This window comes from Canis aureus, chromosome 4 (assembly GCF_053574225.1).
Source record: "Canis aureus isolate CA01 chromosome 4, VMU_Caureus_v.1.0, whole genome shotgun sequence".
Taxonomy (NCBI): Eukaryota; Metazoa; Chordata; class Mammalia; order Carnivora; family Canidae; genus Canis; species Canis aureus.
Window position 1 is genome coordinate 88077124 of NC_135614.1, and position 27946 is coordinate 88105069.

Sequence of the window (27946 nt, forward strand, 5' to 3'; positions counted from 1 at the left end):
AGCTCAATCAAAAATGGCAACTCAAACACCCACAGCACCCCCAGCCAATCCCATAGGATTTAGTCCTTAATGATATACTATTTTGTATCAGATTGTCATTATAAAAAGTCATATAAAAATACAAATACAAAAGCAATGGTGTTCATTTATGTCATGAATTAAATGCCATGGGATTTCATGTTCTTTAGAACAATAAATATCATTTATTTCAGTTGTCATAACTTTGAACTACAAGAATCAGAAAAGTCTATTAATAGTAGATTAATTTAGGGGCTTATTTTCTCAGGAAGCCAGACGTCTGGAATTAGCAGCTCTAGCGTGGGTTCAGCAGCACCATAGGGTCAAGGTTGGCTTCTTTGGACTTCATGCCATTTTCATCCTGGGCACAAGAAGGTGGCTCAACTACAGGCATCACATCCATGTTCAAGGAAAATCAGGGGGTAGAAAGGTCAGTGACAGTGACATGTTCATCTTGTTAGATAAGCTTAAGCGTCCCCGTAAGACCTACAGCAGACACGTACGAGTCTTTAGGAGAAGTACGCCTAAGGACCATCCCAGCCCGGCCAAAACTGCAGCCAAAGGAGTGGCTACATTTTTAGGTTTTCAATATTTCCCTCCGCAGCCCAACATGTTCTCATCCCTCCCAATAAACGAACTGTCGCCAAAGCAATTGAGGTAATTGTGCATCCATTTAGATTTTCTAAAATGCATCTTTATACATATGTCTTCCTTTCACTGCAAATGTTCTCATGATTATCATGAAATGTAACCTCTCAGGAAATCTGTAGCAAACAGAATCCTAAGAGATGACAAGGTGCCTGCCTCCAGACAGCACCGGGCTCAGCCTGCGTGTCACTCCCCTCATGAGGCTAAGAATCCGGTGACAGAGGAAATCCAAAGAGATTCTCTGCACAGGTCTGATCCCATGTGAGCCCTTTAGAAGGGGCTAGGTCTTCCTAAAGTCACAGAGATCCTGAATTTGGGGGGCAGTGTGGGAAGGAGAGTCTCCCTGGCTTCAAAGAAGGGGTCCAGTGCCAGAACTTGAGCCACAGGCTGTAAACCAATAGGTCAGCGGGCTTTCTTTTAAGGTGCTGAGATTGTGGAAATGTGTTACCCATCTGATCTTCACCAGTAAGTTCTCCACATCACGAGAGGAAGAAATGTCTGTGTGTGAGTGTGTGTGTGCATGTGTATAGCACGTGCACATGCATGTGCTCGCCCGTGAATACGGCTCAGTGGAACTACAGCAGCGAGTCTGCCCCCATCACTGCTCCACACCCGCACTGTAGGTCACTGACCCCACAAGCACAGCCTGCCCCCCCCCATCTGCCCACATCAGACAGACAAGACCAGTGCATCACCTCAGGCAAAAGGTAGGGGACACAGGTATGACAGGTGAGCCTCCATCACACTCTTGGTCCCCAGGGCCAGCAACACAGAATTCCTGGGGACTGATTTGGGGGAAAGACATCTGGGGAAGAAGGTGAGCTCAGGAGTCAGAATGGCCCAGAGTTAAGAACAGGCGATGAGGGGGGGTGGGGAGGGTGGTGCTCTGGTGGCTCAGGTCGTGATCCCTGGGTGCCTCCCGCCCAGGTCGTGATCCCACATCCTCCCTGCTCAGCAGGGAGTCTGCTTCTCCCTCTCCCTCTGCCTCTCCACCTGCTTGAGCTCTCTCACTCTTTCTCTCTCCAATAAATAAATAAAATCTTAAAAGAAAAAAAAAGAAAAAGAACAGGTGAAAGGGAAAACTCCACAGGATTTCCTCCTGCTGCCCAGAAAGACAGATAAAAATACTAAAACAGAAAAAGAGAGGAAAGAAAGCAGATAAAGAAGAAGGTCAGAGGATACAAATTCTGATTTGTGTGTGTGTGTGTGTGTGTGTGTGTGTGTGTGAGCCAAGAGCAGCTGGACCACCATGAAGTGGGCTGCAGCTCACTTTTCCCCAGGCAACCATGAAAAGTCTCATCCAGCCCGTGGCTGGCGCAGAGGTGTCCCAGAACACAGCCATCGCCATGTGCTCCATGGCCAAGGTCTTGGTTGGCGACATGTAGGAGGGGCCCTGGACGTGTGTGGGGGGTGGGGGGATGCAGCCCCCACCGCAGCCCGAGCATCCGAGGCAGGAGGTTACTTTGAGGTTATGCTCCGAGGAGCAAATCCCGAGCACCGAGCACAATAAAGACCCTGCTCTTCCTGACCAAGGCCTGGAAGAGTCCGTTGCGAAAGGAGTAAGCACTGCGTGCAGACCTCCTACCCCGAGACTCGGTGCGCTGCGGCTTCTGTATCTCAGGCAGGGATGGATTGACCTGGATTCTGATGTATTTCTGAAAACTGGGATATGAGCCCCCCGAAAAGAGGCACACAGCCTGTTTGATGCCTTGAGTTAGTGCGGGCGCTCCTTAGGCTTGCTGAGCCACCTAAGGTTAGATAACAGTGGAGGCTCAACTTTGGTACTTACCGTTTTGAACATGTGTTTGCTCTGTGTGTTTTGGAAGTCAGCAGCCGTAGCCCACAGGAAATACGTTTGTCAGTTCACAGTTATCATGAAGTCCCAAATCCCAGGGCTCCCCTCCTGTCTTCTGCTGTTCTCCAGACAATGCAGAGGGGCTGACTTCTGGAAGGCAAGATCGGGTTCTTGCTTCAATAAAGAGAAAACACGTAAGCCCAAGAAATGCCCATGGCAGAAGGGGTAAGAATTTTAGAAAAGAAAGGACTTTCTCGCTGCCTTCCACTTCCAAAGTGGAGTGATGGCTCTTTAATTAATAGAAGATAAGCTGTCTTTTATGCTGCTCTTTTATTTCCCCCCAAAGATATAATTTTTGAAGGGTCCCAATGTCATCATCACGTTCCTTTGGTCTGTGAGCTGTCCCATGAGGCTTCTCCAATATTAAGGTAACTTATGAAACTATCACATACGATCAGGACTTAGTTCATTTTCTGAAAGCCTCCCCATCACATATAGTTACGGAGCTTAGCACCCTGATTTTGCCCCCCTCCACAGCAAGCATAAACCTGTCCATTTATAGCTTAAACTTGCCTGCTTTGTGTACAATTTTACCTTCAGTTGGCATAGATCTTAGGTCTTTTGAAGACTGCACCCTAGATGATATGCCTTTTAGTATAGTGGAACTAAATTGCTTGAACTGGTTACATGCTGTGTACTTTTTTTTTTCTTTTTGGGAAGGTGGCGTAGAGTATGAAGCTTATCCAAGAGTGACAGTAAAGTATTCAAAATGACACTGTCAAGTTCAGTCTCTTTATCTGTTAAGCATCGTTTTGCCAAAATAGCGCTAGCTAGAGACCACCTATTTCCTAGAAAGTCTCCAAACGTGCATTATGAGATGGACTTTGAGAAGGGCCATGAAGCCCCAGGGGAGACTTTTATCGGAGACGGCACACAATAAACTATTCACGAGGCCATTCCACAGATTTCTCCAGGAATGGTACCAGATTAGACAGCTTTCCTTTTTGAGAATCACGGGTATACAACATTACACATCAAAAAGTACTGGAATGTGTAAAAATGCTGGGCCTTTTCAGCAAAGCCATCTTTCCCTTCTGAGAAAATAGTGCTGCCATCCTGCTCCTGGGCTGACCTCTGAGAGCTTCATGGGAACTCGCTTCTATCTTCGGTGGTTGAGTCATACTCGGACTTGGCCACACATTGGGACCCCATCATTGCTGTCTGCCAGACGATGACCCCCACCTCCACCTGCTTGGGCTAGTTCTCCTTGCCTCCAGCTTCCAGAAAGCCGTGAGCATAACTTGTCCACCCAGAAAACATCTTCTAAGACTTCGCCTCCACGCCTGGGAGAGGAATGAGCTGAAAGCAACATAAAGATTGAGAGAACTTGAATCCCTTACTTCTTCCCTTGCTCCAGCACTTTATTTCTTGAGACCGTCCTTGCAGCTTCACGGGCTCTTCCAAGAACGATAACCTCCATCTCTCTCCCTGTTTCCTGCTCCCCCGTATTATAACCATTGATGTAGGGAGTTTACAGGATACTATGGTGTGAAATAGAATTTGCGGATTCCTGCTAAAGCCTGACAACCTACCGTAAACCAAACACTAAAACAATTACAGTCTGCGACAGGTCCCAACTTAAAGGCAAAGAATAAATGTAAGAAGAAACAAAATAATATTTTGTGTGGAGGGACTTCGGGCTTCAGAAAGGGAAAAGTGGAGGTTTTTATCCATTCATCATGTGGGCTGCACTGCAGGCCTGTTAGTCTTTTTGCCTGGATTCTGCAATTCGGGGGGCATGTTGAAAAATCAAACTGTCCGAAATAGCACTAGGGATGTCTAAATTATGCTGTGAATGTCAATACAGGTTTGAGGATAAATTTCATATTTTTATTTTGTAATGATAAAGTACTCTTTTATATGACACATGCTCAAGTTCGATACGGAATGATCTTGCGACGCCTGAGAAGCCTGCCTAGACTCATAGAGACGACGGTTTTCCTCCTGCTGCTGAACTTGGGTTTTGATTTCCTTAGGGGATTCTCAGTAAAATGACAAGAATTGAGTGTATCCTGATAGGATATTTTGAGATAAATCCTGGTCCCTATAGAAACACTAGCAATGTCTATCACACAGCATAGATGCTCAGAGAGCCGTAACACAATGGCAGTTATTTTTCAAGTGACTTTGGGGGTGTGACTTTTTCCACTAGTCATACATGAGGCTCCAAGACCATCGAGGCTATCGACCGCCAATGCTACTATTAAGCCAAGGCAAGTCTCAAATGGGCTTCATTGCACACCTTTTCTAGGGGGAGTCGACATCAGAGTTTTCAGAAACATTGGAATCTGGATAAATCCATGGCAGCCTGAGATGTAGAAGCTACACCACATGGAGTCTCAAGGGATAAGTCCTGCAAGCAATAGGACCTTCCTGGCTTTGACCGAGAACATTGTCTTTTTGTGCTTGGTGTTGGGGATTTGCCCCTTGGAGTTTAATCTTGGAAGAGCCTCCCTCAGATTCTTGGGTTGCAGTGGGGGGTGCTTCCCCCCACCTCTTAAAGAAAGAGAGAGAGAAAAAAAAAGAAAGAGAGAGAGAAAGGGGCAAGAAAGGAGGGAGGGGGGAAAAACGAAGGAAGGAAGGAAAGACAGACGTAAGAACTGAAAGAAGGGAGGAAAGGAAGAGAAGAAGGAGTAAGGAAAGTATTGCATGGCTGTTTTCCAAAACTTTAACAACCTTTTTAAAGACCCTTTTAAGATGTATCCTACTACACACTCAAAACTTTTTTCAACAAATACATTTTGAACATTTTTCTACACTCTAGGCATTATGGAGGAAATAGTATAAAAATATGCATACAATTCAAATCCTCCCTTTCTAGAGATCAAAGATCGGGTATTTTGAGCTACTGTGAATTTTTCTATTCTAGTCATAATGAGTCAATAGTGAGAAATTTTCTATTCTAGTTGTTCCTTAGCCCCCATAGCCTTTCAGGAAACCAATCAGTATCTTAATGGTTGTAAGTCCACTGTGCGGAGTATCAAGCTTCTACTTTCTATTTGCTTTGTGCTCTTGCACTGCTGTAATCATAACACAGATATTTAATGAACACATATAGTTGAAAATGTCTAAAGTAGTCAGAGTCCATAAGCTTTTCCCTTTATTTTTACAGAATTTCTTGTTAGGTATAAAATAGGTATCAACAGAAGTTAGAGCACTGTGATGACTCTAAATAAATCCAGGGTTAAAAAAAAAAATCACTGTGCTTACGAAGCTATTTTCATGCCTCCTTTTTTTAGCTCCACAATACGAAGGAAGAAAACTATTTGGAAAAGAGAGTTTCCTTCTTGGTAGAACATAGGGGTCAATGGATTAGAAAGACTCATTCCAACTCTTCATTCTTCTGGATGTGAATTAGTCCTGCTCTTTCCACCTGGAAAGATCAAGACAGAAGAAAATGGAAGAGAAAAAAGAAAATAAGTGAGGAGGGGGACTGAAAAAAAAAAAAAAAAAGGAGATATCCTCTAGAGTAATGGGCATGTTCTTAGAGATGGAAACCCAGAATTTGAACACCGCCCTGAACTCTGTTTCCTCATTCTTCCCACCCAATCCATCCACCTCCTCTAAGCCATGGTATAGAGATCCCTAACAGTGCTGACTGAGCTTTCCCCTGGCTGGTTCATTTTAAAACTCTCTTCCCATCCTTACATAATAAGAATCAGCTGGAGACATCGGCGTCTGCAGGATTTATGCTTAACTCATTTTAGGCATTGGGCATGAGATCCAAGGAGGTGACAATCACAGCATACCAGAAACCCTGTGTGTTTATTCCTAATGGCTTTCATGTTGTTGACTGTAGGATGTATTTATGGCAGATGGCACGGGGGCAGTGACTGTTCTATCACCAATACAACTCCCTGGGATATAAGTAAGACCGATTTAGATGTAATGTCTTGAATAGCTGGTTGACTTTATTTTTTAAATTTCTATTTAGGTAACATTAGTGGGTATTATTAAAAGAGAAAAAATATCACCCAGCTAAAACAAAATTAAGTGGAGGAAAAAGAGACCAACGGATTTTCCAAAATACATCGATGTTTAATTTTTTAACATTTTGGATTACCATTTATTTTTCTAGTATGTATTCAGTGTTCACTGACATTACAATGCTATTCCTCTCTCAGCACATCGCTTTTCCATATAGATATATGATAGATAGATAGATAGAAAGAAATCCATCTTGGACCATGAAAATCAGCTGAAGAAGTTTGTATCTGCAGGGTTTATATAAATATCATATATATGACAATATATGATACATTTCATATATGTAATAAAATAAACCATATATATCAGATGTAAGGTCATTCAGTTCCTACCCATAAATCTGTACCCACATTTTCCCCTACTGTTTTGTCACAATGACACGAATCTATAGGGTATTCTTTGCCCAGGTCCTAAATCCCATATCATCCCAAGGACATCATTCATTTCTATATCTCTCTTCCCACCCCTTTCCTCTCTACTATGTCTATCCCATAAGCAATCAAATGCTGCCCATTGTCTTCTGTCTTGAAAATGAGTTAACTCCACTCTCCGCCTATGTCCCTGTGGCTATTGCTAATTCTCTTCTCACTTAAGAACTGGGCTAAAAAAAAAAAAAAAGAACTGGGCTCCTTCTATAAGAACTTCCATTTTGTTAACTGCTATGCATTCCTAAGTCTTCCAAAATCTTCTTCCCTTCCCATGCCACTGAAACCTCTCTTACGTCTCAGTAACACTTGACAATGTTGACCACTCACTTCCTTCCTTTAAAAAAACCCAAAGTTTTCTTCCTGTGACTTGTGGGCCCCCAAGCCATTCAAGGTTGTTTTCCCTCTCTCGACATACTTCTCAGTCCCTTCCTGAGCTCCTAGTCTTCTTCTTCCAGCTCTCCGAATGGGTGCCAGCGTCCCCAGAGTTCCTCTCTTAACCATCATCTTCACTCCTTTCACTCGTGCTCCTGACAACTTCATTCATTCTTGCCTCTCTATTACTGTCTCTATGCTCATGGATATTCCTTCTTGTTTCTCCTTTTACTTACAGTTCATAAATTTCAAAAAACAAGAAAACACACTCAAAAGAAGAATAAAAGATTATTCCACACACTATAGCTGTGGCCCCAAAGTTGGATTTTTTTTTTGCATTTATTTTGTGTATTTTTCAAAACTTTGTAGCACTTATGCAACTAAAGGTGCAGTACAGGTTTACTAAGAAGGTTTCAACAGAAGCAGAATTCTCACAGTATTTGTGTCTAAAGTTGGAAGTTAGATTATCACCAAAGTGCCTATTATATCTTTATTAATATGGCATTGTTATCTGACATATTCCCCGTGTAGACTAAAATATTCTTCTCGGCATAATCTAAAAATCTATGTTCTGATTCCATCAACTGTCTTGAAAGTGACCTAAAAAAAGGATCCAGTCCAAGGTCACATATTGCATTAATTTCTGCCTCTTCAGTCTCTTTCAGTCTGACAGAGTCCTTCAATCTTTCTTTGTCAGTCAAGACTTTAAAGTTATTGAGTATTACAGACAAGTTATTTTCCAGAACGCCACTCCTCGGGGATTATCCAACATTCCTCCATGAACATTCAGGTTGTATGATACAGTGTCTTCAGGAAGTCGTATCTGGCAGCACGTGATGGCAGTCTGTCCTGGAGAGAAAGAGAAGAATGATGAAGTCGACAACTGGAAAAATGGTATGCAGAAGTCCTTTGTACTAGTCTTACTTTACCAAAAGTTTGAAATCATTTAAAAGAAAATAATTTTTAAAAATGGAGAATGAGGAATGGGTGGTGGCTCAGGTGACAGTGACCTAGGAATTGATAATCATTCAACCTGGATGGTAAATGTGTGGGTGTATGTTATTTCCCTGATATTTTGTTATGTTTCGACTTTCCATTGAAAAAAAAGTTTAATTTTAATTTCTACCCACATGGAGATTGTTCCAATTCACAAAATAAATGCAAAATTTCCAACCCCAAGGAACTGAACTGAAACTTTAACCCAATTCCATAACCTTTCAGTGAGATTAGAGAAACTAAGGGACTTTTTCATGTTTCCTAATTTCTTATCTAAAGGTGCACAAGCTAGAATAATGGAGAACATTTAGGGCAAATATTTTGAATATTACCTACAAAAATGGCAGAGTAAGGAGCATAGTACAAAAACCGTCAATTCCTAAAAACATGTATTTCTGAATCAGCTTTAAAAGGATGATGACTTTGGTTTGCTCTTTGAGGGACATTTATTTTCAGAGTAAAGAATCATTGTGTGCGCATTGCACACCTTCACGTGTATTCCCCGCTGGAACATCCCACATGTTCATATCAGTACAGGTCCATGGAGTGGGCTGAAGGTGAATCCCACAAGATATGTCTAGGTCCTAATCCCCAGAATCTGTGAATATCGCTTTAGACAGCAAAAGACTAAATATAACTTATATGTCAAAAGGTTGATTGAATTCAAGATCTTGAGAGGAAGAGGGTATCCTGGGTTATTCTGATGAACCCTAAATGCAATCCTATGTGTATCCTTATAAGCAAGAGACAGAAGAGGTGTGGAGACTAGTGTAAAAACTCAACTCAAAACACTTCTGGCACCAAATATGTAGGGATCTTCCCCCCACACACACACACACACATATCAATTGATTTTCCAACTCTCCAGACACCAACTAAGCGTCCTACAATTTAATTCAATTCTAACACTAACCACCCAAAGTTAGCACCAGACTCACAGGTTTAAGGGTTCAGTCCCACAAGACTGCCCTCCCTTCAGATGCTAGTTGGCAAATAATAGTTCCCCAGGTACCCACCCCTCTGTTCAACTTGGCTGCAAAGTCACAACTCAACTTCAGGTTCGGTAATTGATGGGACAGCTCACAAAACTCAGGGAAACGTTTACTTACATCCACCAGTTTATTATAAAGCTTATAGGAGAGGTACACAGGATGAGGTCTGGAAGGGTCCCAACCTCAGGAGCTCCCAACTTCAGGAGCTTCCATCCCCATGGAGTTGGGGTGTGCCACCCTCACAGCACATAGATGTGTTCATCAGCCTGGAACTCTCCAAATCCTATAGTTTAGGGACTTTTATAGAGGCTCCATCAAATAGGCATGATTAATTACTAACTCGGTCTCTAGCTTCTCCATCCTGCAGTGATGAAAGTTCCAACCTTCTAATCATGGCTTGATCTCTCTGGTGGCCAGTGTCTACCCTGAAGCCCCATGCAAGAGCCCACCAAGAGTAACCTCATTACAGCAAAAGGTGCTTCTTTCACCCAAGAAACTCCAAGTGATTTATGAGCTCTGTGTCTGATGCTCCCATCACTTCTATCCCTTAGGAAATTACAAGAGTTTTAGGAGCTCTGTGTTGAGAGTAAGGGGCAATGACCAAATATATATTGCCTATTATGTCACACAGAGAGACACACAGAGGAGAGACATACAGAAGAGGTGAAGATGGAGCAGAGAGAAATATAGTCACAAGATGAAGAACCTTGGAACCATCAGAAGTTGAGTGAAGGGCAGGGACTCTGCCCTCGATGTGCTGGTGGCAATGCAGTCCCGCTGGTAACTTGATGTCGGACCTAGTCTTCAGAAATATGAGAAATTAATGCCTGGTGTTTTAAACCACTGTGATGAAACTTTTATGTGTCAATTTGTCTTGGCTAAGGGATGCCCGGAAAACTGGTAAAAGTATGTCTGCGTATATCTGTGAAGGTGTTTCTGGAAGAGATTTGCATTTGAATCAGTAGATTGAGTAAAGAACTCAGCCGTGATCAGTGCTGGCAGGCAGGCCTTGTCCAATCCCTTGAAGACTTGAAGAGAACAAAAAGATGGAGGAAGGGCCAATTTGCTTTCTCTCTTTTCTCGAGCAAAATTTCCATCTTATGCCCTCTGAATTCAGAGCTTCTGGTTCTCAAGCCTTCAGACTCCAGGACTCAACACGGTGCTGTTCCCCCACCTGTTGCTCCCCCACCTGAGCCTCAGACTGGGATTTACACTACTGGCAGATGTGGTTCTCCAGCTTGGAGATGGTATATTATGGGATTTCTCAGGCTCCATAATCACATGGGCCACGTCCCATAATCTACCTTCTCTTATATATCTAAGTCTAGATAGACAGACAGACAGACAGATAGATAAATCAATAAAGATGTATATAGAGGCAGATCCTATTGGTTCTGTTTCTCTGGAGAACCCTGACTAGTATAGACAGCTGGTTTATGACAATCTGTTACAGCAATCCTAATACACTAAAACAATAATGCCTGTATCTTATTCTTCAAAAATGATTCTCTTAAACCTAATCAACATTCTATTAGAATTAAAGAAAATTAGGGTATCTCATCACAAAATGATGGACTAAGAGGAGTCCATCAAGATTTCATTTGCATGGAGTAAAAATATAAGCCTTCGAGGTTTCATAGTCCTCATCATAGTGCCATAAGAACTTACCCTTATTATTTGCAGTCTGTGTCTCAATATGGGGAACAGAGTGAATGCCTGACATCCTCAGATAAAACATTTGATTAAACCCTTGCGATCCATACGGTGCGTGAAGTCTTGTGCTATCACTAGTAATATAATGGAAACCGTTAAAGTGGCTCTGTGAACTTCAGCAACTCAGGATGAAATTTGATGTTAGTTTTGAAACAGGACCACCTCTGTAATTCAAAGGACCAGTGAAAAGTAAAAACACGGGGCTTTTTATTCAGAAATTAAGAATATAAAAATAAGAATTAAACCAAGAATGGGGCCCTGCACAGCTGCACAAGTCAAACACCCACGAAACCAGCCTTGCGTGGAAATAGCTTCTAGTTAAGAGTTCAGCCCAAGAAGAGAGTATATCTTAATGAAAATCTTAGGAGGTTACTTTTCCTAAAAAAAGAAAAAAAAAAAAAAAAGAAGGGCAATGAGCTTCCCCCCTACTTTACAGAAGAGGAAACAAATAAAGCTGGAAGTCGGCGTGCTGATGAGCAGCAGAAGAAGGTAAGTCCTCCTCAGCAACATAATAAAGACTCTCCCTTGAACAAGTATATTCACTGGCAAGGCAAAAAAATTGTGTATATATACATATATATATAAATATACATGTGTATGAATATAGGCACACAGATATATACATACAAATATATATTAGAATATGGCAATAATGACATATCATATTAATACAATATATTGATTTGTATATGCTGATATAACTAATACACTTGTACATATACTAATATATACTTTTAAAATATATAATACATATATTATACATATTATATTAATGAGAGACCTGATGGGAAGCATTAAAGGAAGCATTTGACCAATGAGTTCCTTTCTTTAAAGTTTTTAATTCCAGTTAGTTGACATACACTGCTATTATTAGTTCCAGGTGTACAATAGAGTGATTCAGCACGTCCACACAACACCCACTGCTCATCCCAAGTGCTCTCCTTCATCCCCAACACCTGTTTCACCCAACCCCCCACCCCCTTCTTCTCTGGTACCATCAGCTTGTTCTCTATACCTGAAAGTCTCTTTTTTTGATCTCTCTCTCTTTTCACCTTTGCTTCTTTGTTTTGTTTCTTAAATTCTGCATATGAGCCAAATCATATAGCATTTGTCTTTCCCTGACTGAATTATTTAGCTTAGTATTATACTCTCTAGCTCCATCCGTGTCATTACAAATGACAAGCTCTCATTCTTTTTACGGCTGAATAATATTCCCTGTCTATATACACCACTTCTTCTGTATCCATTCATTTATCAGTGGACCCTTGGGCCGCTTCCATAGTTTGCCTATTGTAAATAATGCTGCTATAAACATAGGGGTGCATGCATCCCTTTGAATTAGTGTTCTTGTATTCTTTGGGTAAATACCCAGTAGTGTGATTGCTGGATTGTAGGGTAGCTCTATTTTTGACTTTTTGAGGAAACCCCTTACTGTTTTCCATAGTGGCTGCACCAGTTTGTACTCGCATTAACGGTGTACAAGTGTTCCTTTTTCTCCACATCCTCGCCAACACCTGTTGGTTCTTGTATTGATTTAAGCCATTCTGGAAGGTGTGGGGGGAAAGCTCACTGTAGTTTTGATTTGCATTTCCCTGCTGATAAGTGATGATGAACATCTTTCCATGTGTCTGTTGGCCATCTGTATATCTTCTTTCCAAACCAATAAATTCTAACATAGCTCAAAAAGAGAAAAACAGTAAGAGAGATCTGTAATCAAGTTCAAAAAACCTTGTAGAACATGAGAAGCAGAATCAAACATAAATCAGAATAGAAATTTTCTGTGCCATATCCAACTGAGAGTTTTTACTAATTCTTTAATTAGGAGGCAATTGGAGTATATTATTACATGCAATAATATTTTAATGTTTGTATAAAATTAAGCTCACACTAACCTTCTAGTAAAATGAACATATTACATGGTGTAATTTAGTCATGCTTAACCAAGCTTTGGGTCATCTTCAAAACACCACAAGTTAAAAGAAAAAAAATGTATTAGCACAGTGACAGAGAACATTCTAATTGCTGTTATATTCTGCTCTAATACTTGCATTTCAAAATAAACAAATCCAGGGTCCTTTATAGAATATTATTATGACCAAAATTTTTTTCCATCTTAGCACTTATATGGTCATGGACCTCACCTCAGGGAGCTTATGCCCCAGGAACCAAACCAAATACAGATGCCTCTAGCAAAAAAAAGGAAAGCAATAAATTCCAATGGAGTCCAAATTTCAGAATAAATAATTTAAGACAGTTCTTGATACCCCAAATTGTCCATTTCCTCATACCCAAGTATTATTGGTTGCCTATGTTCTTTTGTCTGCCACTATATCAATAATTGTCACGATGCAAAATCTCCTGGCTCACCGCAACCCAATTACATTTTCAGTAATTGAAATCCTTTCACCACTAAATCTCTCAAAGGAAATCACCATCATTCTAAGAGCTAATACTGATCAAACACTCTCCTAATTCCTTGCATGAATGATCTCACTTAATACACGTAGTATCTCATTTAATACATATGTGAGGCAGGTATCTTAATGTTCACGTTTTGTAATTGAATCCTCCGAGGTGCACGAGTTTAAGAAATTTGCCCAGAGTCACAAGGTGACAGTAAAGGAGTCAGGGTTCACACCCCAGCAGTCTCTGCTTGTAGCTTGCACTTTTATTCACTCCCCTGTGTTGCCTCCAGACTCCGGTCAGCAAACTCGCTGATAGGCGAACCCCTGCAGCACAGAGATCCATCAGAGGAGCAGGCCCCTTCAGAGCTGGGCCCAACAGACAGCAAATCCTACGTGAGTGCGGCTTGCAATCTTGACACGGCTTTTTTCAGCTCTTCCTTCTCCTCTCTTTTATGTATCTCATGTAATTCCTTTCTCATGCGTATCTGGCCTCAAGATCTGGTTGTTCCACTGCATCATAGGGTTGGCTTTTTTTTTTTTTTCTTTCTTTGTAGAAATTTGATTACTGACTACACATTTTCCCGAGGTTACAATTTAGAACTTGTCACAGAGGCCTGCATCTTTTTTTTCCTGGTAGAACACTTTGTCCTATCTGCCTTTGGGGCTGTGAACCCCCAATCCCCTCCCCTCACTACCCCTCCCAGCCTCCGGATTGGAGGGTTTAATGAGCCCGTGCGCCGGTAGGCAAGTAAAGGAATGACTAATTTAGTCCAGATTGAAAATACATCCCCCTATTTTGTAGAAAGATGTAAATAGTATAGAACATTTTTAAGTACTCCTGGTCTGAAGAATTCTGGAATTATTCGTCTAACCTGTTGTTCTCGACATCATCTAGGTTACATTTAACATGCTTATTTGTTCTTAAAATGAAGGTACGTAGAAATAGTTGCCTAATAGTAAATGATCAAATTAGCTGAAATACGTGCACCCACAAGGACAACATGGATCCTACCTCAGTACATGCACTTAACCCAAGTAAGAGTTAAGATAATCGAAGGAGACCGTGTGAAGTTCTGATATATTGAGGAATTTGTTCCAAGAACGGAACATGGCTTTGGCTCTCACTTAGAAACTATGTGGATTTACAAACAAGAAAACTGCAGAACTAGAACTATCTAAAGACTATAAAAAATAAAGAAGTATGAAAGATGCTTAGCAAATCTATGAGCCAACTCTCCTTTGTCTTTTAATTACATTGTTATGCTTAAGATAGACGTCTCGAACATCTTAGATATTCTTTCTCAAATATCTTTACATGAATACATGCTTTTCATTCAGCTTTCTCATATCCTTCATTTTTATGTTTTCTGATTTTTTTTTTGTTTTTTACCATCACCTTAGGTTATTTCTTTAAATATTTCAATTCATCATGTTTTAAACTCATCTAGTTAAAGATATCCTATCTCCTGGCAGCACATCCCAAAGTAAACCAATACAGACACACATACGCACATATACCAAAATACTAAAGAATGAAAACAAATTCACAAGGCCAATCAATAGCAACACAGACACACTTAAGTACAAATATTTTTACATTCTAGTTCAATCAATGTTCTGCTCACTGAACCATGCTACTTCAGTAGGACATCCAGTACATTGTTACTGATCAGCAATTGCCAAATGTTTAACTACCAGTAAAAACAGCTTTGTGCTCAACCTATGAACGATACCCAGATCAAAGCAAAACTATTCCCAAACACAACAGTATTGTCCCGTCTATTGTTTCCAAATCCTAGGCTGTAGCCAGCCAACAAAATCAGCCTTTCTTGGTGGGCTTAATTACTTTTTTTATCACAGCCATGGCTCCCCCAGTAAGAATAGCAATCCTGACTAAAGCAAATCAGTGTTAACTATTCTAGAAAGAAGGGCTTCAGTGTAGGCAACTACTGGTGCCAGCATCACTTGCCAGGTGAAAACACAGTGTGGTGTCATGGGATTTCCCAACAAAGACACGTTGAGTTCTCTCTTGAAACACAGGGTCAGATGTGACTCGTTAGGTATTTATTAAATTTTACCACTGTTCGTCATTTCCTCTGCATTCAGCAAGCCATCGCTGTCTGGAATTAGCATTATCCACTTGACCCCTAGACCATCAGTCCATAACAGGGTGTATTCACTGAAATGCATGCAATTAAAAGCTTGTTCAAATGCTATACGTTTATTTTGGATGTTTGCGTATGTCCTTGATTCTAGTAACTGTTCTATCTTCCTGACAGCAAGCAAAGAAAGGGCATTTTGAGCAGAAAATAATTCGATATTCATAAAGCTGTGAAGCCATAAGGCCTCAATTCTAAATTTCATAGAACAGAAAACTGAGGTCCAGAGAAGTTCAGAGACTGTCTTAGTTCATTCAAGCCAGACTAATATCTGAAACTGAGGCCTCCAGACTTCATGTAAGCTCATCATTTTCCATCATGTGCTGCTCCTTATTGCCCTACCAGCATCCTATGACTGCTACCTACAAAAAAGACATCAAATGACTTCACATGGGAGTATTGGCTTTTATTCTAATTATTAGCTATTTATGTTATTTATATTGATTGGAAGTATTCTAATAGCTCTTAGAAGTCTATTTTTAAGCACAAAACAAGTGAACAAGTGGAACATTCTTATTAGAGGCTAAATGGAATTATTAGTTACATTCATAAGCAGCATTCCTCACATAGATAATAGCAACCAGAACCCATAGTAATGGATCAGGTTTTACAAAATTAATTTAAAATATTCAAGAAGTCTTTCTTTCACTTTTAATCATTAAGGTACCAGAATAGTAAGTATATGAAACGTCTTTCCATTCCATTATTATTTAGAAAGAAAGTAAATAAATATTGACCTGCTTATGGGATTTAGTCAGTATCACACGAAGTACAGCATGGCACAGTGGTTCTCAACCATAGATGAGTGTTTGAAACATCTGAGAAACTCTTTAAAATCTCATTAGCCAGGCCACAGTGAAGACTGGTTATAAAAAAAAATCTCTGGAGTTGGAACCAGGGCATTGGTATTTTTAAAGCTCTCCAGGAAATTCCAATCTACAGCTAAATTTGAAAATCATTGAAATAGAACACAAGCTTTATATGCAACATATATGGCATTGGGTCCTGTATTGGTCCTTTACTTTATAAACTTGGGCAAATTTCTTTATCACTCTGTGCTTTGGTTTCTAATTCTGTAACATAACAATGATGAGAATGAGAATACCTACCTTGTAATGTGGTTCGGTTGATCAATGTTAATATATATCATTCTACACAGCACATGACAAAGGACAGGTAGTCAACGAATATTAGGTATTAGTTTATGAGGAGGCTCTGTTTCTATCAACAGTGGCATAGCTTGTGTCAGACTAAACTTCCTGTAAATACCAATCAAAAACTCTAGACAAATATTAAAAAAGCAACTGTTGAAGACATCAGTGTACAATCCAAAGCAGGCAGAAACTGGAGAAAATCCAGTCCTTACAGAAAGCACACGAGGCAAGCTCCATAATTAGTTGGCTTTCCCCCTGAGGACACTCTCGGGCTTACTGCAATGCAGGCAGAGAATAGAAATCAACCAGGAAACAGTATCCTATTGTGAAGAGGACACAAAGGATGGAATATGGGACTGCTAGCCGAGCAGTAAATTGAATGAAAAATTCCAAAGAGTAGGGAAACACAGAAGGGATGCCCCTAAATCTGCATGCAGATACCCTGGACTTTGCCTTACATCTGAACTGTCCATGCTCATGGGGAGAATATCAGGAACTCAGCAGAATGCAGCTGCTAGAGAATAAAGAACTGAGAAAGCATTTCAGCAGCTACCTAAAAGTGGAGAGACTTTGTAGTTCAAGACTGGCCAGGTGAATTGGGTTTAACAGATACCTTCACTTTTCATTGAATCTCTAAAGATCCACACATTAGGGGTAAGAACCATGACTAAGTCTGTGTCACAGAATGAAGGATAAAACCAAAGAGATACACAAGCACACACAAACCCTAAAAGCAAACCTCCAAAAGATCGAAGGATTATGTTAGGAACTTATAAGCCATGTATTAGCCTTTCAGAACAAAATTTAACACCCTCTAGAAAAAGATAACATAATCCAGAAGGTTTATCATCCAAAATATTCAGTACCCAATCAAAAATTACTAAACATACTAAAAAGCCTGAAAATATGGCCCAAGCAACAGGAAAAAATTAATTAATAGAAGCAGATCCACCTATAACTTAGATGTCGAAATTAACAAAAACTTTGAAACCATTAATAGAATTCTGCTAAAGAATTTAGAAAAAAGGTAGACCAAATAGATGAATATATAGTATCTCAGCTGAGAAGTTAAAAACAGAAACATAGGCAAGAAAAATACATGGAAATTGCATAACTAAAAATACAATATCAGAAATAAAAAGTTCATTATATTGGCTTAATTGCAGGCTAGGTCTACCAAAGAAAGAGTCAGTTAATTAACCCAAAGGCAGAAAAACAGGGAAAAAAGAAGAAATACACATAATAGCAATTGAAGACCTGTGGGCCAATATTTTATTATCTGGCATACGTGTCCCAGAAGGAGATCTGGAGACAGAAGAAATACTTAAAGAGAAAATAGTTAAAACATTTCCAAACTGATAAAAAAAAAAAAAAAAAAAAGATGCCAACAGACCCTTAAACATTGCAAATTTTCAGCAGGGCAAACACAAAGATAAACATACCCTGGGTATCTTTTGTTCAAACTGGTAAATACCAACGATTAAAAACTTATTAAAAACAATCAGAGAAGAAAAGCAGCACATTACAGTTGGCAACAGCGATATGAATGATGACTAGTTTCTTACAAAAAAATGATGGAAGATGGAGGATAATGAAATTTTCTCTTTAAAATGTTACATGAAAAATCTCTCAACTATTAAGATTACATCAGCAACTATATCCTTAAAGAAATGAAAGCAAATCAAAGCCATTTTGAACAAAGCTGAGAGAATGTATTGCAAGCCAAACTTCAGTACAAGAAATGCTAAAGGGGGACACCTTGGTGGCTCAGTCAGCTAAACCTTTAACTCTTGGGCTCAGGTCATAATCTTAGGATCATGAGATCGAGCCCTGGGTGGGGCTCTGTGCTGAGTATGGAGCCTGCTTAGGATTCCCTCTCTCCCTCTCTCCCTCCCCACTACCCCTGAGCATCTGCTCTTACTCTCTCTGTCTCTATCTAAAAAGAAAAAAAATAGACTAAAAGAAAAAGAAATGCTAAAGGAAGTTCTTCATGCTGAAGAAAATAACAGCAAATGGAAATACAGATCTGCAGGGAGGAATAAAGACTACAAGAAATGGTAAGTATTTGGGTAAATATAAAAAATGATTTTTCCTAAATTATTGAAAAGTTAATTGACCATTGAAAAATGAAAAAAAAATACATACTTTACATACTTTAATATATAGACAGAAGTCTGGAAACATGGAAAGTCCCTGGCAAGAGTGTGTAAATGGAATTCTACAATTCTAATATTCTTACCTATACCTGTGGCAGTAAATATTCACTTAAGCAGCATCTGATAAGTTAGAGGCATATCTTGCAAATGTCTACAGCAAGCAATGAAAAAAATAAAACATCTTAGCAGCTGCTCTATAAATAGAGAACGGAAGCAGAGGAGTAGACGCGGCCCTCACCATTTCACCACCCACCCTCCACTTCGGGACCCCCCAAAATAGACTGACACCTGAAGGTGGGAAGGCAGAGAAGTGAATTCCCTGGAGAGTCTTGAATTGGCTGAAACTATCCTACGGTCTGAGATTTTACTTCTGCAATCCCAGAACAGGGGCTTACAAGAGAAATGACATTTAATGGAAATATGCAGTTACATTTCTTCTACTTCTGAGCTTACAGACTGATATTTTACATTTGTTTTTATGTGCCTGCAACTGTAGGAGACAGAAAAGTGTCTGGAAAGATGTGTACAAAGCTACTTGGTCAATATATCTGAGAAATGGGGCTAGCGAAGCCAGGGGTGAAGGACTTGGACTCTATACTTCATACACTTCTGGGGCATTTCCCCATGTTTATTTTAACACAAAGGAGTGGAAACATATGTAAAACAGCTTTTTAAAAATTCAACAAGCCAGCTTCTCCACTCACTAGCTCTTTGACATAGAGGAGATTACTCAACCTCTCTGGGTTTCCCCATCAGTGTAATGGGGATAACCACTGTACCTAATTTAAGAGCTTGTAGTAAGGTAAAGAGAGCAGTGCTTTTCTGCTTAACCTGGTCCTTCAGGCCTGATTCATTAGGACATTAAAAAGGCAATATGAGCATATGCAATATTTTATGAGACAGCTGAAGCATTCTGTGTCCCCACACAATATTTTTGAGGTAAATGTATGACTATTAAAACTATGTGAGATAAAGACTGTAAAAAAATTAGATTAAGTGTTGCCACCAAATTAGAAAAAATACCACTAGTTTCCCGTTGGTTTTTTATTTTAGAATTGCAGATGGAGGATTAACAAAAGAAGGAACAAGTAAGGGTCTACTGGTTGGCCGGTCCATTGGTGGGCTGCTTAGGTAGTGACACCAGGATCTCGGCACAGTGTGATGCTCACGGGCCGGCCAACAGCCAGAAACAACAGGCTAAGGGATCAGATCTCATTCTCAGGGCAGAGCACGTGCCCACTGAGTGAAATGGAGGGCAAAATTATCCCCTCTGTGTAAATATGTGTTCTCTTTTTCCCTTAGTCAAGCTATAGTTAAATTTTTATATACTAAATGTTGGGAGAATGTGAACCCATTGTGCTGGCACAGACTTAATACTTGGCTTACCCTCAGCAATCATGCGTCCTAGAGATCAGGAAAGTGTTCCTGTATTTATGAAAGATTAAGAATATTGACAGCAAAGAGGGGCACCAGGGTGGCTCAGTTGGTTAAGCGTCTGACTCTTGGTTTCAGCTCAGGTCATGATCTCAGGGTTATGAGACTGAGCCCCACAGAGTATGCTGGACATTCACCCTTCCCCTCTGCCTCTCTCCCTTCTCATGCTCTCCCACTCTCTCTCTAAAATAAATACATATTTTTTTCTAAGAAGAACATTAACAGCAAAGAGAGTAAGGATAAATATTTCTTATAAGTTTCTGTTCCTTCTTCTATTTATTTATTTTTTATTTTTTCCTTTTCTTCACCCCTACAAAGGATAGCATTTACATAGACTGTGCTGAACTGACCTGGTTCAAATTGAAGGACATTAAAATCCCTAATGCAAATGGTTCTCATAATTTAACTTACACAGGAGAAGTGATGTTGGTAACACTCGGTCCCAAGCCAAACTCGGCAATCTTCTTCTCATTTCCTTTTCTGAAACCTTCTTCTTGCCTTGCCTCTCATCTGTGGTTCTTTCCATTGCCAACACCATCATCTTGCCCACCAGCTACCCAAAGTCTTCCATCTTTACAAAGAAAAAATCACGAAAACAAAAAATTATCGTTCTAATCCTTACCTTATTTCAAGGGTTTTTCTCATATTAAAATAATTCATATCTAGTCTGATCAAGAAAAAAAAAACTCACAAAACTTCCTGGAAATAAGTTGTGATTTCAAATAATTTTCTACTCAAAATAATCTTTGCAGTATACAGAGGACTATTCCTGGGTCTTTTGCTTATTGCTTATTGCTACCCCAATACCTCCCATAGGGTTTCCATGCACACCCGTACACACACTCACATTGTGTCTAAAACAGAATAAATAAAAATAGTCATTCTTTCAGGCAGATACAATGGCTGCCTCAATAAACCACAAGTCACAAGTAGCAGGTAAAGAGAACCGTTTAGACTTTATTTCTGGCAAACAATTTGAGCCTGTATCTGAAAAAGTGCCTCCAGTCTGGTATTCCCTGCTAAAATTATCTCAAATAATACATGTAGAGGAAGCTACCAAATCAATTTCTTTTCACCCAGTTTAGGGGTTTTGACCAATTTCTTTATCACTATACAATCAATCACAACTTCCAGATGTCAGACTTTGCCATTATCATAGCTAAGTGGTTCAGTTAATACATTCTCAAATCAATATTTTAGTCGCAAGCCACCACCTCAGGCTTTTATGATCTTATTTTATTTCCTTCCATTGACATCAATGTTTCCTGGTAAGTTTCATAATTCCCCAGAGTTCGAACTTGCCTAAACAGTTGTTCTATTATTAATTGCTGACATTATTAGAGAGGTTTATTCTCCACTATGAAAAATCTAAACAGACAAATAATGAAAGTTAGTAACTAAAGTTGATTTTATAAGATATTAAACACATTGACATGTAGCAGTTTAGTAAATACTTGATGAACGAATTGATCAAAGAGTAAATTAATTGGCAAATATTTCTTAGCTTCCACGTAAAGGATTGATATTCAGAAGGGATTACACCCTTTTCATACTGGAACATTATCAACTACTTTAAAAGTGTCCCTCTGGTTTCTCTTTATTTATACTTACAAATATGTTTCCGTTTTTTTTTAAGAGATTAAATTTCTTTTTTTTAAAGATTTTTATTGATTTATTTGGGAGAGAGAGAGAACGCCAGCAAAAGAGAACAGGAGCTGGAGAGGCGCAGAGGGAGAAGCAGACTCCTCCCTGAGCAGGGAGCCCAATGTGGGGCTCGGTCCAGGACCCTGGGATCATGACCTGAGCTGAAGGCAGACGCTAACCGGCCGAGCCACCCAGGAGCCCCTTGTGTTTCAGTTTTAAACCCTGCCTCAGGAAATGACTTCTCCATTTGTTAAAACACCCTCATCAGAAGAACCTACGTTCTACACACTGCACACAGGCTTTCTCAAAATCAGTTCTGTGCACACCGATGCTGCACACTTAGCTTAACCCTCGAAATCGAGCTTTATTCCTGTACCTGGTACCACACAGCTCAGACCTTGTGCTGAGAGCCTGATCCTTCTTTCCTAATTTTTGGCCAATATTATTTGATCTTTTCTTTACAGACTCATAGGTCCTAGGCTCTTGGTTCTCCAGGCTTCTCTTCTGGGTTTCTGACCCCTATTCCCTGACTTCCATGTTTCTTACCCACTTAGACCTATCGTGCCCACTGGCTCTTCCACAACCCATCAACTACTCCAGACCAGAGATCTTGGAGCTAGTCTGAATTCCAAAACCATCTTCATCCTACTGTGTCCTTTTGCCATGCCCACTTATACTCTATCTAGTTGTACATGGAAGGAAAACCAGAGCAAATGCATTCCGTGTACAAAGCTAGATCCTAAACTAGCCTTTATTTTACTGACAGCCTAGTTTCGACCCTCACAACAATTTCCCAGTCTTCTCGGAGATTTGATTTCTGAGTCTAGTGAAACACTTATTTGGCTCTTCCTGGCCCCCACCAGCCCACTTATTTCCCTACTAAAACTTTGTCCTTAAAAAAAATAATAATAAATAAATAAATAAATAAATAAATAAAACTTTGTCCTCCTTGTACTGGTATAGCAATGAAAAATAATAATGATGATGATGATGATAATAATAATAAATATAGCAAACAAACAATATTGAAAGAAAACAAACATTTTTTCCTTGGATCAAAACATCTCCTACTATAAACTCCCTGGGAATTACTGACCAAGTATGGTGGTTCAAAAGGGATCTCAGGTGTAAAAAATGATAACAATGTCTCTGCTGAAAAAGAGAAGAGATAAGGTAGTGTTAAATATCAACCTCGGTGAAGATGTGATTGCCACCTCTGAACCTAATCTTATGCTAGCGTATGCTACTAGTTCATGCAAATGAAAAAATTTCTCCATCCAAGTGCATGATTCACAAAAAAGACATCCACTCACAAAAAGATACCCAGTTTAATGTCCCACAAATTGATCCAATCCTAGCAAACAGAGCCCTGGCTTCCCTGCTGCACACTAAGCAAAACGCCCCTTAATTATAGTGGCACCATGGAATGGTATTCAGAAAAAGCATAATGTTGTTCTTAAGTACAATGAAGGTTATGGAATATGTTTGTGTGTGGAACAGACCTCCTGAGGCCCTCGCCTCCGTTAATTCTGATTACTGATGATGGCTCCTTGTGGGAGAATATTTTTGGAAAAGGCATAACAATTGTTTCATATTTAATGCAGAAAAAAAATGGTAGGTTGTTGATTTAAAATGTTTATTGCTCTTGTTTTGTTCATCCCATTGCTAACAAAAGACAGACATGGCTGCAAAATGCCATGGAAGACACAGACAGATGCATAGGGATAAAACACGCACGCTGTGGGTTTCGACATGTGTCTAACTGAGCATTTCCAGATGTGAAAGGAAGGAGATAGATTGCAGACTAATCAGAAGGACTTGCTTTCTTTTACATGCTTATAGTTGCTGTGGGTGTTTCCCCTCGAACTAGGAAAAAAAAAAAAAAAAAACCTTCATCAGTGAGAAGTAGGAGGTTGAAGGAAGAGTGTCATAAAAATCCTAGATCACTGACATCAAGTTTTCAATTTTATAGTTTTCCAAACTGTTTGAAACATTTCTCATTTTTATATAGAGCAGACACAAGTCTTTGATTTCTATCCACATTTTAAAAAATAAAGTTTACCCTCCAAACTGATGAGAGAAGAGAGAAGATACTTGTTTGATAAATCAGAAGTCACATGACAACTAGAACAACTCTCACCAAAGACATTATTTAGCTCTACCTCATACTGGACTCGGAACGTATAAATGTCTTGTCCTCCACATACAATCGTGACTGTGGGGAAGTCACTTTCGGAGTTCGGCTCACATTCCATGCTTGGAAGGCTCTCAAAACAAAGTGACCCACGTGACCTCTTCTACATTGTTGAGATAAATACACTAGTCAAAATCCACCCTTGGATTTTGAGAGCCATGACTATCAAGGGACAGATTGAAAAAACAAAATATCTGAGAAAGGCTTCCCTAGAAAATGTGTCAATGACCGAGAGAGGAAAAACCTTAAAATCAAGCATCATCATTAAGGCAAACAAAGGTGTATATGTTTTATAAAACATAAATTATCACTTAATGACATAAACAATTACCTTTTTTTTTTTTTTTTACTGTTTCCATAGTCAGTTTGCATAGTCTTGTAGACTAACACCCACCTTCTGTTTCCTGAATGTGATATGCTGTTCCTTTTTCTGCAAGAGAATTTAATCTTTATATGTTTCAAATTCACACTGTTTACTCCACTTCTATGAGCTCTATGAATATTATTCAGCCTTTCTTCTCCAGATGACATAAAGGAGAGGAAAAGACTAGACATAGGAACCATTAAAAGGAAAATACAAGTCAGAGCAAATACCCAAGGGGAAAAAAAAATCAAATATTCATGCTTGAAATGGTTGAAAAGGAAATGAAATTGGACCCTGGCAGAAATTCCTAAGTAAAAATTATTTCTGAAGTGTCCCAACATAAAAGCTTTCACTTGTAATCAAAATTCATTTAGGTTCAAAGGAGTACAAGGAATCTTCTGGGGGTGATGACAGCGTTTTGTAAATTGGTTGCAATGGTGCTTTTACAGGCATATTCAGCTGTCAATATTCATCAAATTATACACTTTAAATGGATGCGGTTTATTGCACATAAAGTATACCTCAATAAAGCTGACTACAAAACAAGAAGAAAGCAAACATTTATTTATGGTGCTTATATGAGAGCTAAGTATAATACTGAGAATAAATGACCTATGAACAATCATAAGCTTTTGCATTTCCACAAAATCTATTGCTTTGAATGTACTCTAATGCTCCAGTTTCTCAATAAGAAGTTCATAAAATTATAATTTATAATAAATGTGAGGTTTCACAGACATAAGACAAAGTGGATATTCTAGTCAATTTTTTGTTATTTGGCTACAACTTCGAGTTCTATCCTGTTAATGCTGAAAAAGTTGAGATGTTTCAGATTTTACAGTGGAATATAGAGTCTATGAAGTGGTAGATAGGAATCTGAAATATGCTGTCAGGAACTATGAGGGACCTGAAAATTCACCTTACTTGCAAGGTAACATTGCCAAATATATCACGGTTGCTAGTGGAAGACACAAGACTCCTGAGTCAGAGAGAAGGACAGTTTACTACTCAGAGCAATAGCAACAGCCAGATTATCAGTATTTTGGTGCCAGTTCCCCACACCCTATTGTAAGAGGATGCAATGAGGACCGAGTGACATCTGCACATACAGTGGGTCATGTTATAGGAGAGGGACCCTGAATTTAAGGAACCTGAATCTCTTTTTAGCAGGCAGTAAGCATTTTTAATTTTTCCTCCAGAGGGGGACACTTCTTAGCTCTTGAAAAGTTGTTCACAATACACAGATCCATCCAAAGATAGTCCAGACCACAGGGCAGTCAATTCCTCACTCACCACATTTGCAGAAATACTAAACATCCACAGAGAATTGCTTCTCAGTAATAACAATTCTAGTGTTAGAGGAAACACTTCAAGGTTCCTTGAATTCTTTAAGTAAAATTATGACTCATTTATTAAAAAATCTCTAGTTCCCCAGATCCCATTTTTATATTCATAGGCTTATTAAAACTGTGTAGCCATGTGCTCAGTTTGAGTCAGAATACCAAAAACAGCACCACAAAATGCGTATTAATTAATAGTCCAAAAACAGACAGAGCAGGGGTCAGTCCACTATGTAAGGTACACAATCAACTTCCTTGTTAACAACCTGTGCAATCAATGGCAGACCTGACTGCTAATACTTCTTTCAGATGATGAGCTGCTGATCCATGGAATTCATTTCTTATTTGCCAAGGTAACAGAGGTAGAAATTAACCTGGTCTTCAAATTGGCTGCTCATAATCCCAAGACATTAATTAACATTTCATTAATATGTTAAAGGAACCAGAATTGAGGATTTTTATTTGACTTCCATCTTGCCACTCCTATATAGATAGGAGGCCAATATATCCCATTTGAAAACAATTATACCCCTCATCAGATTCATAACTGAACCCAGGAATCTGTACATCTTCCTAGATTCCAATTTCTCTTTACCCTCCCCATATGTAAGCAGTTGCCCACATCCCCACCTTTATTCAAGAAATAGTTATTCTATCTGCTTGTGAGCAGAGACTGTGCCTTTTATCTAGTACCGTAGCACTTCCCGTTATGTCACACACGTAGTAGGTACATGATAAAAGTTTGTGGAATGAATAGATCTGCTGCTTTATCCATACCACAAGAAGCAATGCACAGAGAAGAATTTAGAAAAAAAAAAAAAAGATTTTCCTAGCAAACATGTTCTACCTACTAAATAATTATAGATACTTTCACATAACTGCTAACCCAAGTATATGTTGTGTTTAATGGTAATCACAAAATCAATTTAAAAATGTCAAAATTGGGCAGCCCGGGTGGCTCACTGGCTTAGCGCCACCTTCAATCCAGGGTGTGATCCCAGAGACCCGGGTTGGAGTCAGGCTCTCTGCATGGAGCCTGCTTCTCCCTCTGCCTGTGTCTCTGCCTCTGTGTGTGTGTGTGTCTCTACGAGTAAATAAATAAAATCTTTAAAAAATAATAATAATAAAATAAAACATAAAAATGGCAAAATTCTTTTCTGGCCCTTAATTACATTATCTGGCTGCATACCTGCGTAGACTTAAGTTTTGGGGGGTTTGTTTGTTTTTAGGAAAGAAAGCACTATCACTTCAATGTGCAGCAACTGGAATGATCTATGTATACATATGTAACTATATATGAACCTGGGATCTGAGCTGCGGGGCTCTGGTGGCATTCTTGGCTCAGACGATTTGACACTGTAAGGTCTAACGTCAAACTGGAAAAGAGCATTTAGTGGAAAGTCTTTGTGTTTATGTAGGGCTAGTTTGCTTGTAACCAGGTGGTTACCCTCAAAATGTACAGCTTCGGTCGGGAGGGATATGAGGAGAAAAATCAAAAAAATGAATCTCCAGATCTCATGGAAAAAATTTTAACAGTAAGTTCTCCCTGTTAAAAAAAATATATATATGTTTAAAAACATGTTTTAATGAAAAGATAAGATCCAGGCGTATTTTGACAATTAAACCATTTTAACATGCTATAACTGTTTTTGCAACATAAATACAGTATCTGCTCCCCAGGGGGACAAAGACTTGAGAGGGCATTTCAGGAAGCACTTCTGGTAACTGATTTGTACAGAATTAACCTCAGGTACCCCCAAGTCTACACAAGGCGTGTTCCTGCTACCTTCCTGACTACGGAGCTTACTCGAGGGCAAGAAGCAATGTTTTAAGGATACAAGTAAGTCAAGACCCTACACCAAAAATAACCAAGTAAATTTGTATCTTAAAATAACCTACAATATCTATAAATCATCTTACTCAACTTGCTTCTTTTTTTTAAGGTTTATTTATTTATTCATGAGAGACCCCGAGAGAGAGGCAGAGACACAGGCAGAGGGAGAAGCAGGCTCCCTGCAGGGAACCCAATGTGGGACTCAATCCCAGGACCCCGGGGTCAAGCCCTGAGCCAAAGGCAGACGCTCAAC

General features: G+C 39.5%; 1 protein-coding gene across 7 annotated transcripts in view; it reads right to left on the reverse strand.

Moving 5' to 3' along the window:
* Window positions 1-221: 221 nt before the first annotated feature.
* Window positions 222-27946, reverse strand: part of LOC144313073 (uncharacterized) — a 38217-nt gene continuing 10492 nt past the window's right edge. The window contains exons 3-8 of one of the 7 annotated variants that reach the window (XM_077896380.1): window positions 24550-24585; window positions 20729-20888; window positions 18967-19034; window positions 5732-8157; window positions 2456-2611; window positions 222-402 (exon numbers count right to left, since the gene is read on the reverse strand). In XM_077896380.1, the coding sequence (XP_077752506.1) occupies window positions 20824-20888; window positions 24550-24585 (101 nt within the window). In that variant the 3' untranslated portion in view covers window positions 222-402; window positions 2456-2611; window positions 5732-8157; window positions 18967-19034; window positions 20729-20823. Of the gene's footprint in view, window positions 403-2455; window positions 2612-5607; window positions 8158-11199; window positions 12688-12901; window positions 15936-18966; window positions 19035-20728; window positions 23828-24549; window positions 24586-27946 lie in introns of those variants that run through there. The other 6 variants (XM_077896376.1, XM_077896378.1, XM_077896377.1 and 3 more) reach the window with 6 other exon arrangements.